The sequence below is a fragment of the Onychostruthus taczanowskii genome, unplaced genomic scaffold, assembly GCF_017590055.1.
Source record: "Onychostruthus taczanowskii isolate IOZ18803 unplaced genomic scaffold, ASM1759005v1 scaffold18, whole genome shotgun sequence".
NCBI classification, from domain to species: Eukaryota; Metazoa; Chordata; class Aves; order Passeriformes; family Passeridae; genus Onychostruthus; species Onychostruthus taczanowskii.
The window spans coordinates 14,167,769-14,186,870 of NW_024499017.1; the positions used below are offsets into that span (position 1 = coordinate 14,167,769).

The 19,102-nt window shown below is 42.3% G+C and overlaps 1 protein-coding gene across 3 annotated transcripts in view; it reads left to right on the top strand.

Annotated features, from left to right (window-relative positions):
• Positions 1-16: 16 nt before the first annotated feature.
• The window catches only part of PHLPP2 (PH domain and leucine rich repeat protein phosphatase 2), a 31,021-nt gene continuing 11,935 nt past the window's right edge, over positions 17-19,102 (top strand). For 2 of the 3 annotated variants that reach the window (XM_041400367.1, XM_041400369.1), the window contains exons 1-11: positions 17-184; positions 404-648; positions 4,631-4,764; positions 8,958-9,148; positions 9,564-9,689; positions 10,784-10,938; positions 14,904-15,050; positions 16,533-16,763; positions 17,497-17,699; positions 18,196-18,256; positions 18,778-18,873. In XM_041400367.1, the coding sequence (XP_041256301.1) occupies positions 41-184; positions 404-648; positions 4,631-4,764; positions 8,958-9,148; positions 9,564-9,689; positions 10,784-10,938; positions 14,904-15,050; positions 16,533-16,763; positions 17,497-17,699; positions 18,196-18,256; positions 18,778-18,873 (1,733 nt within the window). In that variant the 5' untranslated portion in view covers positions 17-40. The remainder of the gene's footprint in view (positions 185-403; positions 649-4,630; positions 4,765-8,957; positions 9,149-9,563; positions 9,690-10,783; positions 10,939-14,903; positions 15,051-16,532; positions 16,764-17,496; positions 17,700-18,195; positions 18,257-18,777; positions 18,874-19,102) is intronic. The other variant, XM_041400368.1, reaches the window with a different exon arrangement.

Below are 19,102 nucleotides of genomic sequence, written 5' to 3' on the forward strand. Positions count from 1 at the left end.
GGCGGGGCCGCGGCGGCCCGCGGTGTCGGTGTGGCCGGCCATGGGGGAGGCCGGGCCGGCTGCGGGGCCGGGTGCGGGGCCGGGGCCCAGGGAGGCGCAGGAGCCCGAGGAGGACGAGGCGGCGGCGCCGGGCGGCACACGAGGGTGCCGGGTCGGATCCCGCGGCGGCATCCGGGTGCTGAAGGTGAGGAGGGGACCGAGGCCTCCGCCGCTCCGGGAGACTCGGTGGGGTCGGGAGGAGTCGGCTGCGGAACGCCGGGGACTTGCCCGCCGCGACCTTGGTCTTTCCCATGGCAGTGGCTGCTCCCATGGCAGTGGCTGCTGCCTGTGCGGAGCGGGGCCGGGTCGGAGCGCGGGCGCGGCCTCGGGCGCTGCTGACGCTGGGCTCTGGGCTGCCTTGCAGAGGAACGCCAAGCGCACCGGGAGCAGGAGCTGCCAGAGCAGGAGTCGAGTTGGCTCCCGTGAGAGGACCTGGCTGAAAGGGGACGTCGGACGAGGCTGCGTGTATGTTTATGGAAGAGACTCAGCAGCTGCGGCTCCTTCGGACTTGCGCCTAGTCCTCTGCACAGTGGACACCCAAGCCTCGGAGATCTGTGACGGAGAAGGGAGGAAAACCCTCTTTTTGCAGCTTCATGGAGACCTGGTCAGGTGAGGGCCGAAAAAGGATAAACCTGACTGAGAAATGTTTTGTATAGGTTTGCGATGCTCTTGTTCACCGTGTCCCTATGCCTGTTGGCAGGGCAGGTAGGGAACAGGCAGAGGTAGTACCTGGCAGTCAGGTATGGCCTTGAGTCATGCACTTCATAAAAATTAGATAGTGGTGAAATAGAGGTTACACACCTCGTAGTTATGTGTTTTAACAGGGAGGGTTTGACTGTTGCTCCAGCCAGAAATATGTCCTCATTTTCTGAGTAGAGACACCTGTTCATATATTTCTTTATTATGTTCTGTGTTATGGGGATTTTAGCATCTGGACAACCTATTTAAGAGGCTATAAACAGTTACTTTGAGTAGCAAAAGAAGGTGCTTTCACAATTATGTCATTTAATATTTACGTGTGAGTAAATTTTTTTTCTGAGAATAGTTGCCAGCTAAATAATTAAAGGCAGACAGAAACTGTAGCAAGGGTTATATAAAGAAGCATCGGATGCTATGTTTTATGTCAGAAGTCAATTTAGGCTGAAAATAGATGGTTCAGGGTTTAATGTGCGTGAACTTTGTGCTGTGACTGTGTTATGGACTCCTCTAGGTTTAGAAGCTCCCGTTCAGTTTGTTAGTATTTAAACTTTGCACTGATTGTTCTGGACTTAAGATTCAGTTATAAAATTGCCACTCCTGTTCTCAGGGGCATATAATTGCTGTGGTCTCCTTGCTTAAAGGCTAAGCAGTGGATACAATGCATTTTGAACAGAGGTAGTAGCTGGATTTTTGATGTGAAATGAAGGTTACAAGTCGCATGTGTCCAAATCTTAAATCTGTATGTTTGCTCTGTAATGGGGTGGGAATGCCAGTTGGAAAAGGTTATTTAGAACCATTTGCCTTACCCTGGTCAGGGTTACAGGAATTAGGGATGGATTAGTTAGAAATGCTGTATGAGAACAGGTGGACACTTGAAGACTGCCACTGAGGCAGCTGAAAACCTCCATTTCTTGTTTGAAAAATTTGTAAGGAAGTTGGCATGTTTTGGACCCTAATAGTGAGTAGATTTTCCAGCATTTTTAAGGAAGAGCAGAGCCATTCGTGCAGATCATGAAAAAGCTTAGGTAAAGCTTGTAGATGTGTTCAGAGAGATACATTTTGACTTTATTTTGCTTTTGAAGTGGCTTTTGCATTTGAATTCTTTTCAACCTCTCTTTTCTCATGTGAGCTAGCTGTGCCTGTCTTTGATTTGTAGCAGATTTTGCGCTGGATTAGCAAATTGGCAGCAAATTGCTGCCAGCCTTTTGGAAGCAAGTACTAAGCTGTAAATTATTACTTCACACTCCTTTTGCCTCTTGTTATGTCTAGGTCTTGGCCAAGATTTGTCAAAAATTTTGTAAAGAGTTCTTGGTTATGATGTGTCTATTCCTTGTAATTCTCAGAGGGTGTTTGTCACAGAAGAGATCCTTGAAATACTTCCCACTGGACTTGTTCTTGGTAGGGAAGTGGGAGTTGCCAGTATTGCTTCAGTAACACCTGTGTTAGTAGCAGGAAGCAGGCCTGAGTGGTATCTACTTGCATGTCCACAGGAAGATGACAGAGTGCTCAAGATTATCTTCATGACCTGTTGATATAATTCCTTCCTCGAACAAACTTTATTAGCATGTTCACTATACAAATTACTTAGTTAAATATCTGATCCCATCTTACCATAACTACGTGCGTCTCCCAGACAGCTTCTGAATTCTTTGCCCTTTTAATATCAGCAGGTGTCTTTCTTTCCAGAATATGGCAGATGTTGGCTTGGCAACGGACTTGGAAGACTGAAAGATGTATGGAAGAATAGCAGAAGCTCTTTTATGTATTCATTCTAAATATTCACCAATGTCCTTGTGATCATTCTGTTTCCTTTTCAGTTCTGTGAATTCAAGTCAGTTTCTGTAAGAACTTTTTCTTCTCCACAATGCACCTCAAGGATCTTTAGCTTTCTCCTAGCCAGAATCTTTCTTTATGCTTGTATCCCTTCATATCCAGAAATTATATCTTCCTGCAGAGGGAAAGGTTAAACAAGAATTGCACGGGTACCTTCTTTGCTCTGGATACCGCTAACAACAAAAATTTAAACTTCCAATGTTTGAAAACTTGACCCTTACTTATGGAGAGCTACAGTTGCAACAGGAATGAAACTGAAACTGTTGCTCCTTCCTTTTGGCTTTTCTGTCTCCTTAAGCTTGAATAGATATTGCCACCAATGTTCCTTTTGTACATGGCTTTCACAGAAAAGAAACAAAGGTGTTGTATTTGATGTTGGACTGGACTCTGAGCAGCCTGTTCAAGTCAAAGATGTCCCTGTCCTTGGTGGGATGGTTGGAGTAGGTGACCTTTAAAGGCCCTTCCTACCCCAAATGCCTGAGGTTCTGTGTTCTGATGTCACGGGGAGAAAAGCAATGCACAAACCAGTAAAACTCATTGGCTAATATCTTACAGACTGGAAACTGTTATTCAATGTAAGCATCTTGTTTTGGGTGAGGAGCTGTTTGAAGGAAGAAATGTAAACTTGCATTGTTCAGTTTGCTCTGTTGATAACCTGTGGCGACAAGGTGAGAGCTCAGGTGGGCGTGAATGGAGAGAGTGATGGGTACTGGGAAGTCGGTGCAGCTGATTGCTCTAGGTGGTTTAGCATGCAGTATTCCCTGGAAAACACTGCTTTTCAGTATCACTAGGTAGATCTATGTAAAAGACAAGTGTACTAAATACTGCAAAGGAGAGGAAGAAGGTTATAAGTTGCCAAAACTTGTGCATTGGAGGGATATGAGACTAGAGCAGGCTTGATCCAAGAACAGAAAAGTGTTTGAGTTAAACCAATGTGTATGTGCGGTTTGTGAAGTCAGTGCATGGATACAGGGAACAATCATGTTAGTGCTTACAGAGTAGGGATAAACTAAAAAAAAAATTGAGGGTAAAAATCCTTCTGAATAAAAGTAGACCCACTCTACTACAAGAATAGTTTTAAAAGTACCTTGTACCTTATATTGAAGAGGGAGTTTGAAATGTCTAGTGACATGGTTTATAAACTCCTTTTTAAAGAAGAGACCATTGAGATCCAGAACCTGAAGCTAGGCACTTTTAGATTAAAAATTGAGATTTTTAATGTTGGATAATGAGTAGACCATTGGAACAATATATTTTAACTCCTACCCAACATTTTCAGTGCTTAATCTTTTACACTAATTTTTTTTTCCTAAAATAAAACTTGTAATTTGGCAAGAAACTTTGTTGTTTTTATTGAAGAAAGTCACAATACAGGGTCTCTGGAAAAAGTGATAAGAGAGGATCAGAAAACATGTTTTCCATTCTGAATATACTAAATCTGATGTTTCACAAGAACTTTCTCCTATTGCTGTTAATTCAGGCTAACCACTGAGTCCTTCCTGTCTTCTGCCATAGTTCTAAAACATCCTTTTAAATATACTGGTTGAGTTGCCAAACCTTAAGAATCTAGCCACTGATGTGAGCTGAAGACAGCAGGAAATTTGTCTTATATTTGTGTTGGGTTTTTTTAGTGATTCTTCATGAGGATTCTTCAAGTGCTTTGCTCTAAGCTGCATTTGGAATAAAAATTTAAGAGTTCTTTTCTATTTTTGAGGCATTATACATAGTGTTTTTTAATTACTTGACATCTGCTTTTTTGGTACTTCTGGTTTTGTGTCTTGTCATGGATTCCTCCTGGTGCTCCTTAAATCATGAAATAGAAATACTCACCATGAATTGTGTGGCTTATGCCAATTGCTGTTTCTCTTATGCAATGTAATTCATAAGTGCTGCAGTTCCTAAGTGCTGCTTGTCAAGCAGGGAGCAAGAATCTGTGCTTGCCAGACCTTTTCAGAGGAGCAGAACAGACGGTGTGTCAGTATTCCTCACACTTTAGCTGTACTGAGACTTGTTTAATCTGTTTTGCATTCTCAAACTTCTGTCTTGTATGTTTTGACAGGAGGCTGGAGCCCACAGAAAAACCCCTTCAGATTGTGTATGACTACTTGGCTGGGTTGGGTTTTGATGATCCTCTCAGAGTGCAGGAAGAGGCAGCAAACTCTGATCTCAGCTGTATGATTCGCTTCTACAGCGGTAAGAAATGATGTGTGTGCACTGTCACTGTTCCTGCAGGTGCAGCTATGAGCTGGAACTCGGCTAAAGCCTGAGTTGTCAGCCTGTTGGGTTTTTAGAGGGCTACATCAAGCACCTGCAGTACCAGTAAGCATTTCTTAAAATAAAACATTTTCAAGATTGATAGAAAAAAAATCACACTTCTGTAGTTTTCTTGATCCTGTCCATGACTTGAGAAAAGACAGGTCCACAGGAGGGCACAGGATTGCTCTGTTTTCTTTAGATTCAAATATTGCAACTGATGACTTAGAGCTACCACTGGGAGTTCTCTTTAGTTGTGCACAAAGATTGTATTTACAAAAAGTTTGTGGATATGGGCAAGGAAGCTCCTGGTCAAATACCTCCACAGCCTTTTAACAGTGAAGAGTGAAGGTGCCAGCTGGTTAATTATAACACAGGCTGCCATCAGAACCCTAGGGCACTGGATTGCAGACGCAAGACTTTGGAGTGTGGCCTGTTGAATTGGTTTGGGCAGGAGACAGTATACACAAGGAGCCACGGATTACAGGCACAGGCCTGTGGGCATGTGGTACTAGCAGTCAGAAGGGGAATTCACTGAAGTTAACAGGAAATATAAAAGAAATGAGGGTGAGGAAAGATAATAAGAAAATTATTTCCTTACTTGCAAGTACTTAAAAAAATACTGTGTATTTTTTTGCATTTCAGAAAAAAAAAATGAAGATTTTTTAATGGAAAATTGTTCTTGCATTGTGGATCTGGGAAGCCAGGCTAAGCTGCTATCCATCTTTTGGTTACTCAGTGTCAAAAAAATGCATTTATAAGAAATCAGCTTCTTCACCCTGCTATCTGAGACAAACCCCTTCTGTCTGGGAGCTGTGTGTAAGAACAGGCAGAACAGTGTAGATACTGTATGCACCATACATATACAAACATATATATGCAAAACACTGAGTATAACAGATGGAAAGAAGCCTGACATACGTAGTCTGAATTTATGGAGCAAGGAAGGGGGAGTCAGAAGTTACTTCAGCTGGAAGGAGTAGAGGCATCAAGGATAGGGCTATGGAGAACTTCTGAGGAAAAAATGAAAGCTTGGGTATGTCAAGCAGGAACTGCCAAGGATTCACAAACAGCAACTCAACTTCATGGAACCAAGTAGATAGCAAATGTAATTGAGTAGTTTCAGTCAGCATTAGTGGCTGGTCTGCTTAGAAGAAAACGATGAAGGAAGGAGTACAGGGGTTGAAGGGTGTTCAGGAGACCTGTTTTAAGGAAATACAAGCAAATGCCGACAAAGGGATTCTCAAAGGTAGGGGAGGAATTAGAGGGAATGCTATGGAGGATGATACAATAATTTAGCAGTGTCTGCAGCTGAGAACATAAGGGAGGAAGTAATAGATTTTACACAGAAAAGCTTTAATTAGAATCGTGGCATCACAGACTGGTTTGAGTTTGGAAGGAACCTTAAAGATCATCCAGTTCCACCCTCCTGTCATGGGCAGGGACACTTTCCATGAGACCAAGTTTCTCCAAGCCCCACCCAGACTGGCCTTGGACAGTTCCAGAGATGGAGCAGCCACAGCTTCTCTGGTCAACCTGTGCTAGGGCTCCCCATCCTCCCCATCAAACATTTCTTCCTTATGTCCAGTGTAAATTTGCCCTCTTTCACTTTAGAAACATGGCCCACAGTTCTGCCTCTATAGGCCTTCATACAATGTCTCTCTTTGCCTTTCTTATAAGCTGCCTTTATATATAGAAAAGCTGCAAGAAGGCCTTCTCCCCTCCGGGCTGCACAGCCCCAGCTCTCCCAGCCTGTCTCCATAGGAGAGGTGTTCCAGCCGCCTGGCTGTGTCCACGGCTGCCCCGTGACCCACTCTAGGATAGGTGTCACTGGAGCAGAGGGGGAAACTGGAGGATTGGTGCAGCTGTGTGGGAATGCTTGGAACAGTGCCACTGTGGCAGTTAGTAGTAGGATACTATTTCTAGTCCCTTAATAATGTTTTCTTAAAAGTCTGGAGCTTTGATTTCAGCTTGGTGAAATCAAAGCAATTTTTTCTGTGGATTCTTACAGTTTCTCACCAGTAAAGGACATCTTATGTCAAACTTCATGTGTGTGAAACAAAACTGTTGTTGTAAATAAACAACTACATGTTTCAGCTAAATTCAGCCAGATATGGACATCACGACAGCGCTTTAGATTTGGCAAGCTGAAGATTCTACTAACTGAGAAACAATGTTACAGCTTGAGTTAGCAGTTAACTGTTGGCTCCTGATAAATGTTTGGAGTATGGTTTTCTTATTCAAGCTTGCTGTGTGGTCAGTGTGACCCGCTTACTCCACATAGCATCAGTTTGAACATCCAGCCCAGCACCCCAGTAGGGTGTCAGGAGCAGCTGGACCTTAATGCCAATCAGCTCTGAAGCAGCTCAAACCCCTTCATATGCTACCAGTATCTCTTTCACTTAGAGTATTGTGGGCTCCAAATCCCTTAGTGCCAATCAGCTCTGAAGCAGCTCAAACCCCTTCATATGCTACCAGTATCTCTTTCAGTTATGTGGGCTCCAAATCTTCTGTAACCCCAACTCCAGAAGCTGAATGGTTTGACCTTGAGTGTGTCCAGTACAGCAGCAACTGGCAGCAGTCTGACTCCAGTCCAGTCTGAGTAGTTGCAGTGGCTTGTCACAGGGTTGGAGTAGCCGCAAACAGTTGTTTCTCCCTAAACAGGACCTGAGCCACAGTCATGGTGCCTAGCAATAGGGAACCACACTGGTTTCAACATCCCAAGGATATTAAAAATTCCCAAATGCTGTTGTAATTAACCTGGAGGAGAAAAGGAAGATGTGGGAAGTGTCCACTCTCTAGGTGGGCTGTCTGAGGAGAAAAGGCAAATAGTGTCGTTATCGATATTTTCCACTAAATGGCACCAGAGCACAAAGGTAGGGGCCATGCTGAGCACACAGATCAGATTACAAAATGCAACACCATAACCTTAACCCAGCCTTTACAGCAGATAAGGTTTTTCATTTTGTTGCACTTGAGAACAAGTGCAACAAAATCGAGCAAAACAATCAATATTGTAACCAGCCACTGTTAAACCAATACAGCAAATGCTTATAGCAAATCTGTTTTTACACGCTCTGGTCAGATCTGTCTCTGCCCTTGGTGCACCAGGTCTGGCACCTAAAAGGACTGTTGTGGTTTAACCTCAGCCACCCAATTAGCACCTGCTCACTCACACCCTGCTTCCCCCATCGGATGGGAAGGAGAATGGGAAAAAGGTGATACCTGTGGACCGAAAACAGTTTGATAATTGAAATAAAGTAAAATAATAATTATAATTGTAATGAAAAGGGAAATAACAAAGAGAGAGGAATAAAACACAAGTGATGCACAATACACTGCTCATCACACTGGTGCCCTTTCTCTAGCAGTGCTCAGCCCTCCTGTCCCAGTTCCTTAAGTTTGTATACTGGATGATGTTCTATGGTGTGAAATATCCCCTTTGCTAGTTTGGATCACCTGGTTCAACCATGCACCCTTGCAGTTTCTTGTGCACCTGCTTGCTGCAGAGAATCAGACACTGTAAAGTCCTTACTTGGGTGAGTGCTGCTGAACCAGCCAAAACAGCAGTTTTTTAGTGGGTTTTTTTTTGTGTTATCAACATTATTCTCGCACTGAAGCCAAAACACAGCCTTGTACCATCTGCCAGGAAGAAAATGAATTCTATCTCAGGCAAAACCAGGACAGTCATCTTCAGGGAAAGAAGTTCCTTTGTAGTTGATTTTCCAGGCCTTCCTTTAAAGTCCAGTAGAAGCCACTTATTTAATGATTTCAATGACTTTAGCTGACTCAACGAGAGTTTGAAATTGCTTTTCTGTTGCATTTGAATGAAGGATATTTGGCAAGCATGTGGATTTGCTGAGGTCTGTGACTACCTGTGGATTAAAAACACGCTGCATGGCAACCATTCTAACATTGTTCTAAGAGGCACAAACGGTGCTGCTCAGCTGCTGTTCCTGCGCTGACTGAGGATATTGCTTGTCCTCTGCAGAGGTTTTTTTTTTTAAAAGTGCAGTTTGTCTGCTTGTTCTTTACAACAACTGGTTTTGCATGTTAGAGCTGTGTTATTTGTACTCACAGATGAGAATGAAGAGCATATGGACAGTAAGTGCTAATGTCCCCTTTTTCTTTAGAAAAGCCGTGTCAGGTGGAACAGCTGGATCGCATCCTGCTCTCTGGAGTCTACAACGTACGCAAAGGAAAGACCCAGCTGCACAAGTGGGCAGAGCGCTCAGTCACTCTGTGTGGTACGTGCCTCATTGTGTCCTCAGTGAAGGACTGCCATGCAGGGAAGATGCACATCTTGCCTCTCGTTGGAGGGAAGGTAAGGCTTTTTTTTTGGTTAGCTCCCTGTAACCTGAGAGGGGAGAAGAAATGTAGTAGTGATGGAAATTGCACACAAGAGATTAATGGAGGCTTTTTTAACATTAATGTGCCAAACATCTTTCTACTTGCTTTGCTTAGGTAGTCGTCTGAAGGCTAATAAAATGAAGAAACACTAGTTCAGCTTTCACAGCAGTAGCCAGTGTGCATGAGCACTCTGGAAATTGCCACTTCTTGCATCCATTTCAGCAGAAAGATGTTAAGCAGGATTTACTTCTGTGTTTTTCTCCAGTGACTGCAACTATATTTTTGGCAAAATGCAATGTTACTGGTGGTCAGTAATACTTCACCCTAGGCTTCAGGTCAGTTGCAATTGGTGGTGCTTAGGCAGACTGTTGTCAATTCTCCCTCTGCAGGTGGAAGAGATGAAACGTCGGCAGTACACCCTTGCTTTCACATCTGCTGGAGCACAAGCTCAGACATACCACGTTTCCTTTGAAACGCTGGCAGAGTGCCAGCGGTGGCACCGGCAGGCATCCACGGTGAGCCCATGGGGACAGTGTGGTTTGGATGGTGTGTGCAGGGTATGCCACAGGAAGGCTATTATGATGCAAGCTTGATCTGCAGTCAGAGACAAAGCTAGGATGCTGGAGACAGCACCCAGGACATTTTCCGGCTTTATTTCCTTCATGCTCTGGCCTACAGAGATTTTTCTCTTAGCCTTCTCTTTTTCTCTACCTGTGCAACATTGTCGAGCAATAGTTCTGTTCTGTTTTAACCCCTGCTGCACGTACAAGACTAGCTGAATCACAGGTCCCTAGAGCAAACCACAGGGACTGGCTGACTTTACAGCCATAGAAACCTACAGATTGCATTTGTTGCCATACTTGAATGTATCTGAAGTATGACCTGGACATACACAAGGCTGCCCTGAGGTTTGACATACAGAGACATTGTAGGTCAGCAAGGATATTATGAAATACAAAATGAGTTTGGGATAAAGCAGGTCATAAAATGGCAAATTAAGTACCAAAGACTTCAAAACGAAACATACTTTATGAAAGGACATGAGATTTGCAAAAACTTCATGAAACGCTACAAAACCATAATTTATGAAGCCTTTTTATAACAAGTTATGTTTCAAATTTTATACTCTCAACAAGCTAATAAAAAAAAGAAGTAGCTAAAAGTACAGAAGAAGCAGCAGTGCTAGTTAGAGGTTCTGTAAACCTCAAAGAACTCAACTGAAAAATCAACTGCTTCCAGTTGCTTCCTGCACCTTTGGAAGGCACTTGAGATTATGCTTTCTCAATACAGTTTTCTGAAAGATCTGTTTTCCTCTACTACACTGGCTCTCTTACAGCCTAGCCTTCAGGCAGTGTGCCCAGTCCACATACAGAGCAGGGCTTTGTGTGAATCCTGGCTGGTGTCCAGCTGTGCATCCTTGTCAGGGATGTAGCAAAGGGCATAGGCTTGTACTTCACGGACTCCCATTTCCTGTATGGACTCTACCTGGTAGGTACAAGGAGTTCTTTCATGTTCTTGCAAATTGTTTATTACCTGTATTCTTTGGCCTTCCATTAGACTTCCAGAGCAAATTTGTTGCTCAGCTGCAGCTTTTTCTCTTTCTTTTCAGATTGTGTCTATGCGATTTAGCATGGTTGATCTTTCATGCTACAGCCTTGAGGAAGTACCAGAGCACCTCTTCTACAGTCAAGATATCACCTACCTCAACTTACGCCACAATTTTATGAGAACAAGTGGAGCAGGGAGTCTTGACTCTCTTTGCAGGTCTGCAAAGAATCATTTTTCTCCAACATTTGGAGTCCTTGACATGTGGATACAGGAATGAAACATTGCCTGTTCTCTTGGGGATGATAAAAAAATTGATCTTTAGGAAGCTCTAACAAGTGAGGGGGTTGGAAGCAGAACTGGGCAGCACAAACAGGAATAAACTTCCAACAATTTATAGTATTCATGAGCTCCCTTCCACAGATTCTGTGCTAACTCTGATTTGAGATAAGCCTTGTGGGGTGACATGCCATTTGTATCGACAAGATGCAGTAGTAATATTAGGCTGCTTGCTAAGCAGAGAACATCTTGGGGTATAAAATAAAAGGCAAGGAAAAGCATAATGCTGCTGTTGTGAATAAGTGTTTGTAGGAAGAAGTTTAGGTCTGAAAAACCCTGTTTCGGCGAGTTCTTAATGTGTATTTGGAATTGGCAGAGGGCCTGTGAGACTCCAGCTTTGCTTTGGAAACTTGTGATGATCTGCTTTTAAGAGAGTAGCAGTTGTGTGATGGTATGGAAGCATGATGTAGTCATCTTAGGTAAGTGAAGGAGTCTTACAAAAATATTTTAAAATTAATTTCCCAAAATCATAAAAATCTAGAGGGAGATTCGTCTGTTGATATGTATACCAACCATGCTAAGTAGAATTCAAGGAGTTGCTCTATGAATTTTGGAAACTGTTAGGAAGCTTTAGTATTATTGTCCAATGGCTCTGTTTGGAACACATTTCCCTAAGGAAAATGTATTTGGAGAAACTTTGCAAAACTGCTTTTTGGTTTTTTGTTTGTTTTAGTTTGTTGTTGTTGTGGTTTTGAGGTTTGGTTGTTTTTGTCATTTTGGTTTGTTGGAGGGTTTTTTTGCAAGGTGGGGTGGGGTGGGGAAGGCTGTATTTTTGTTTTCTTTGTCTCTAGGGGCCTACTACTGTGCTATTTCATTTTTCTTCCTCTAGGGTAATGAGATGCCCAGGTATCTATGAGAATATACAATGAAAAAAAAAGCTCACTTTTTGGAATTCTTTGCAGTTTCCTTGTGAGCCAGAGTCTAGTTCTGGTTTTCAAAACTTCTTTAAAAGTTTTCTAATGCTGAATTGTAATAGATTCTGTTACTGGAGAAGCTGCTTAAAATAATTTAAGATTTTGCTTTCTACTTGTCTCTTCAAATACATTGTATTTGATTTCTGAGCACATCAGAACTTTATTTGCTAAAATGGAGTATCCTTGGTTCACAGGATCAGCAAAGGGGCTTGAAATTTCTTTTGACCTTGCATGTAATCAACAAGAAATCTGACATGTCAGAAACTCAACTCTTTTCCTGGCAGTGACTATGTCTGATGAAGCTGAAATCTGCAAACAAACAAAAGCCTTAAAAGAAGCTCTCACTTCACACAATCTTGAATAAACAGATAGCATTAGGTTGCCCACATAAGGCTGCTCATTGCCTTTTGAAAAGATTTTCTATCTGGGGTTTTTAGCATGCTTCTAAGATTACAGCACCACAAGAAGACCCTTGCTCACTTGCAGTAGGTGCTCTCAGTGCATTGAGACTGTCAATTCCCCACAGCAGAATTTTTCACAATGATCAGATCTCTTTCTCTGAGCAACTTTCAAGCTCTAGGAGTCTAACTACCTATAACTATAATAATGGAGCAAAAATAATTGGCTAAAGGGAAAATGTTAAGCAAAGGGTATTAAATAGGTCTACCTGCTTTGTTACATCTCCTAGCTTATTTTTTATGTATTGTAGTGCCTTTCAAGTATCTCACTTACCTGAAAAACACTGAGATCTTGTCTTCATTGGTATGTGTGTGTGCACATGCATGTATACATCTGCATGTCTCTTGTCAGCATTCTAGCTAGTTGATACAGATTTGTGCTGGTGTGCTTTGGTGGCAGAGCAAGATGTGTTAAACTTGCAATATTTCAGGGCAGCACCAGTTTGGGCTGCTAAACAGAGGATGATCATCCCATGGAAGATTCACTGCTGTGTTTCCATACTTCTTTGTTGTCTCAGTATGCCCTGTGAGCACAAACCATAACCTGAGGAGCCACAAAGATTTTGGAATCTTTATCCCCTATAATACCTGGTTCATATACACAGCTTGAATGAGAGTTGCATTTCCATTCCACTCCACTCCTACATCACTACTTGAGCTCACTGAGGCAAAGAAGGAACAGAAGGAGAACTCAAAAGGCTTTTGAGTATTGTCCTCCCCACTGAGTATGGAAGTCTGCTTGAGGAATCTCAGACCAAGCTGTGTCATATTCCAGTTTCCCTTCAGCTTTTGGAAACTGTAATGCCCCTCTTGTGCTTGCTTTCATATTTTTCCAGAGGGATGAATTCTAAACATTAGTTGTGCTGTTGTGTTTGATGCCGTGTCTCTCAGAGCAGCTTCTCACCATGCTGTTAGAGAGAGAGAAATATCTCTTAAAGTTGAACCAGAGTGTAGCAAAAGCTATTTCAGAACTCCTGAGAAAGCAGTTTTATTAAAGCATTTGCTGATTTCAAAGCCTGAGAGCTGCAACCTGTCCTAAATCTCTTAAAGTTGAACCAGCTAATGAGATTGTTCAAATCTTTAGGTTCATCCTCGTTGTTTCCTTCTTTTCCAATACTGTGGTGGAGTTCTGTGTGCAAGTTTCTAGTTTTTGTATCATTGTTAGGTCCTTGCATTATCCTTCCTTTGAGGAAGGCTTTTACCAACATAGCATCTTTTTCTCTTTGGCTTTCAGTTGCAGTAAAAGGGAGTGTGTGGCTGCAGCAAACAAAAATCTCTGTGCCCTTATTCATATGATGAGGTGCTCAAAGCAAACAACTCATGTCCAAGTTTCAGCTATGCTCCCTCTTTCAAAAGAACAACACCCCCCAAGGTTATAAAGCAAAATGGAGAAGTATGCATAGTTCCTACACAGATCATTACAAGTATTTTGAATCCAAAAAAAGGTCACTATAAAGAAGAAAACAACTCCAAAACCTTTCAGTCTTATATTTCAAGACATCTTAAGCTAGAAGTAATAGTCTCTCTCAAGCTAATTAACCTTGTTTTGTTACCGATATTAAAACATTTGCTTCAAAATAAGAGCTACTTGCCAAGAGCTACATGCCTGGGAAAAGTCAGGTAGGGGAGGCAGATTAATAACTGCATGTTTCCAAGAAGTAGTTCTCTGGTACGTGAAATTTGCAGTTATCTCATTGACGTGAGATATTAATTTCCCCACTGAATTAATTTTTGGTGGTTCCAGTTTGGGATGAAGATGATTTACATGGGGAACAATGCTTTTGCCTCCTTTAGAAAGAGGCAGGAAGTCTTGGAGGAGAACCCTGCTGTATGTTACCCCAGCCACACACTAAGTTCCTTCTCTGTCTTTGGACCTAGCATAGCGATTGAAGGAGCTAGAAACAGGTAACCGTTTCCCAAGCAGCGGCGGGACTGCAGCGGCTGTGGGGCTGTCTGCGCTCGGCCAGGGCATGCCGTGCCGTCTGCTGAGCACTGTAGTTGTGCCATCTTGTTCAAGGACTTCTGGGTGCAGGGCTTGGGTTTTCCCAGCATGAAGCAAGTGCTTTCCTAGTTTTCCCTTTTACAGCTTGGCTTGGCTTTCTGTTTTATTCTCAGAATAGTCCTAGTGAATGTTTTCAGCTCCTCTTTTCCCTAGCTACGTAATTGTAGACTCTTACTGTAGTTAATTCTTTAGTCACCTTAATCTTAGTAGCAGTCACTACGACAAAGCGTGTCAGGTTGGTGTAGAAAGTTGTTATCAGTTCCTGCAGTAAACCTATGGTGTTTGATCATTTTCAGCATGACAGTTGGGAAGAATATCAATGACTTAAATCAAATTTATGCAAAAACTCCTGTAATGAGTTAGCTGACTGTATCACCAGTGTACAAAGACTTAAGAATTCTTTATGACTGGTTTGTGTACTTTTGCTTTAAACATGTAGGTTTGTGAATTAACTAGTGTTCTTGCTAATAGGTTTTCTCAGTTGAAGAGTCTGAACTTGTCTCATAATAGACTGGGAGAGTTTCCTGTATCACTGTGTGAGATCTCTACTCTGACAGAGCTTAATATTTCCTGTAATGGACTTCATTACTTGCCAAGTCAGATTGGCAAACTGTTGAAGTGAGTATGTTCTTTAAATCTGTGATCATAAATTCCCTTGGTGCCTCAGCTGAGCACTACTGATGTGCAGGTACTGTTTCTGAAAGTGTGTTAAAAAAAAACAAAACAGGGCAGCCTGTTTTGCCCATGAAGGCTGAATGTTTAATTTGACTTCAGCAGAAGGTCAAGAGCTAAGATGTGCAATCCCTTAATCACTACTAGGAAAACATCACAACTGCTAGTGCAGAAAAGATGAGGAAACTTGATGCAGGTAAAGCACTGAAGGCAATTGCATTTTTTTCTCAAATAAGTCTATGTGCATTCTTCTGCAGCTTCAGAGTTGTCTGACTTTCTGCATTTATTATTTGAATTTAATATTTTCAGTATCGATGCAATTTCTATTGAAGTTTTAATTTATTGTAAAAAGCTTTTCTGTGGTAACTTCTCACGGGGGTCTAGTGATTTTTGTCAGCACTGGTATGTTTGATTGTGTTCTACAGAATTGGCTGCTTTTGTGTTAGAGGATTTTAACATGAAACTACTTGAGCAATCTCCTCTGAAAATTTTGTCTTGAAGTGTTTGCTGGAGCCTTGTCCATTTTCCCCAGCAGCTGCCCCAAATGCATAAGAGCTTAAGCTTAGGTAAATTTAATTGCAAGACTGTTAGTACACTTAGATAAACATCAGTAGATGTTTATCTAAATGTTCATATAGATAAACATCAATATTGAACTGTTTATTTATTGTGGCCTGCTTTTCCTCCAGCTTGTATCTTTAAAAAAGGAGTGTCTGCAGCCACATTGGATGTGAGCAAGTAATTTCCAGAATGATCTTTTAGCCATATGCAAACTGTGAGGAAAAAGTTACATGTCGGCTTCCACTTCCCGGAGGTTTACAGTTTAGTTATGGGTCCAGTCATCTTGATGACTCCTTGAGCCTTTATTCATAAGAACTTTTTATGGCCTCAGATTTAATTTCTGCCACCACTAAACACAGAAAGGTCTCTGTTGGAACATAATCATAATAAAGGGAATTGTATATTTGGGATCTGGGTCTCAAAAGCCATACAGCCTTTGAAACAATTCATCATACAACAGAAAGCTACCTTATTCTTTTCCGAGTGTGTTTTGGAATGGACAACTAGAGTGTAAAATCTTCTACTAGTGCATTAGTGTGGTAGGAGGTATGATTAAACTGTGCCATTTGTAGAAAATCAAGTAATTAAGTAAATACCTGTCATTTACAACGTATGTTACAACCGGTTTCTATTTTGCTTGTGTTAACTTACAATCTTTGGCACAACTGGAAGTTCCAAGTCTATTACGCGTGTGATAAAAGTACTTCAGTAACTTTACATGTGTAAGAATAAAATTAGCTTTTAGGTACCTTTAAAAATAACCACATTGAGACCAGCTAACTATATGAGAAAATTCACTGAAAATATGAAATATGATGTTCACTACTCTTTGCAGAATTATTTTCTTTCTCTTTTTCACTTTTGCAGTCTCCAGACCTTCTGGCTTGATGGCAATTTCCTCACATCCTTACCAGAAGAGATGGGAAACCTGCAGCAGATCAGCTGTCTTGGGCTTTCCTTCAATAACTTCTGTGAACTGCCAGCAATTTGTGAGAAACTTGTCACCTTAGACAAACTAGCCCTGGCAGGGAACTTGCTAGAGACCCTGGACCTGACAGTGCTGAACCGTATGGGTCACATCAAAAGTGTGGACCTGAGGTAAGGGGTGAAACTGGCAGGTGTCTATAAAACAGATTGGTACTTTCCATTTACAGCAGAGGATCTGTGCAACTTCTGGTATGTTTTACAATAAACTAGGTTCAGTTTTCTTCTCTTACTGATTCTTTAGCTTTTATGGAGTTCTGTTTCTGAGGGTGTGCAGAATCCACTTGGAAGAGCAAGCTTAATTGAGCAGTGCCAGATGCTGAATGCGACCCAGCCCTCTAGTTTCCTCCTGTGATTTGCTGTTATCTTAAGCTTTGGTAGCCCAAGGTACCAAAACCTTGATCTCTTCTTCCTTTCTTTGCCTCACTGCCCTAGAGTTGTGATCCTGATTCTCCAGGCTGCCAACTGCACATCTCTCAGAAAGGGACAAAGATCTTTTTGTGTGTGGCAAGGCAGTCTAGTATCTGTTCTCTGCATTAGCTTCCTGTGTCCATGCAGAGTAGCTGCCCCTTGACCCAGTTTCTGTTTTCTAGACTGGATCTTTTTTCAGAATCTCTTAAGAATTTGGGAATCATTAAAATGATTACGTGTAGCAGTGTAGACAAAGAAAATGTTTTTGTTTGTATTTACTGCCTGAAATTCACCATTGCTTGTCACACATTTCATTCACTGTGCTCACCTTTGGTGTTAGCCTTCACCAGAATTCTTCCTTTCCTCTTCTTTCTTCTCTCCTACCAATGTCCAGTGTCCTATTTTCTGACTTTTTAACTCATCTCTGAATGTTTAGGCTGAACAACCTGAAGAGAGCAGCAGCTGACACTCTGGAGGGGAACAAATCTGTGGCTTACATGGATTTACGAGACAATCAGATGACAGATCTGGATCTGAGCTCCTTGGTCAGCCTGGAGCAGCTGCACTGCGAGCGAAATAAGCTGAGAGAGTTGACACTGAGCGGCTTCTCCCTTCGGGCCCTGTATGCCAACAGCAACTGTATGTCTCTTTGTCTTCTTCACCTGCCTTTTCCCCCTGGGAGCAAAGGAAAACAGCCTTTTGCCCTCTGTCATGCATTAAGAAAATACCTATGTTGATGTTATTGTGGTGAAACCGTATGCGATGGGTCCTCTGAGGTTAGCTCCTGCGGATCGCGTATGCACGGGTGTGCACAGGCTGTGTAACAGTGTGGAGGTTGTGGTCTTATGTCCCAGGAATTCATGTCCCGTTCAGATCTGTCTGGCAGCCCACAAAGTAAAGTACCGTTCTCTCTTGTTCTGGTGCTCCACATGATAGATGGAAAAATGGATAGTGAGACACTGTAGTGTGCATATAGCAGATGTATGAGGTCTGAACTCTGTGGTGGGAAGTATCAATGGGGACCTTGAGTCTCTATAGAGAAAGATTGTGAGTCTCATTTGATAACTAAGTTGCAGCTCTGTGCTGTTTTCTCTCTGAAGCTCTGCAATCATACTTCCTTGCTTTACTTCATCAGGTCTGACAGCTGTCAATATTTATCCGGTTCCTGGTCTACTGACATGTCTAGAACTCTCTCAGTAAGTGATAATACACAACAGAATTTAAAGCAAGTATCTGGACATCTTGAGAGCAATTAAACACAATAGAACTTCAAAGCCCAGCACTAAACAATGATGAAAGTGTCCCAGACCAGAAGCCCTTCTGAACCAGTGTGACCTTTTCAGGTGACTTCGCTGTCCTTCAGCTGTAGGCTGTGATCAGGGAAAAAAAAAAAAGCCAAGCAGGGACCACTGAACTTGTGGCAGCTTACTGAACTGAATGGGGGGGATCCGTGGATCAAATATTTAGAGTAGCTCCCAGTGATCTCTGCTGTTGATTTCATTGCCTACATCTGCCCTTGGAGCAGCATTGTGAGACTTGTAAGATAGGATGCCCTGCCAAGTCACGAACCAGTTCAGTTTGCATTATCCATGACTAACTCAGATACTGTTCATTTTTTGCCTGTTGCTTTTGGTTTGGCTGTCACTAAAATCATGCAGCATTCAGTCTTTTCCATATGGAGTGCTGGTTTCTAGCTTCTCCCACTTGCTTTTCTCAGCAATCAACTACAGTGTGTCCCAGACTGGGCCTGTGAAGCAAAGAAACTGGAAGTTTTGGATGTGAGCTACAACCTACTCTTGGAGCTTCCATCAAGGTCAGATAAACCTTTGTAAACAGAGCTGAGCTTTCTTCTACAATGGGCTGTCTGGGAAGAGAACAGCAGTGCTATACCCGTTGCTTAATTCCTTGTTACGTTGAGACATTTACTCTCACTTACTTTGTCTGTGTAGCATCAAAAGTGGTCTGTATTCAAATGTCGGAAAGAACTAGTTTCTAGGTCAGCCTTTTGAACAGTAGGGGCTAGGTAATTCTGTCCTGTGCTT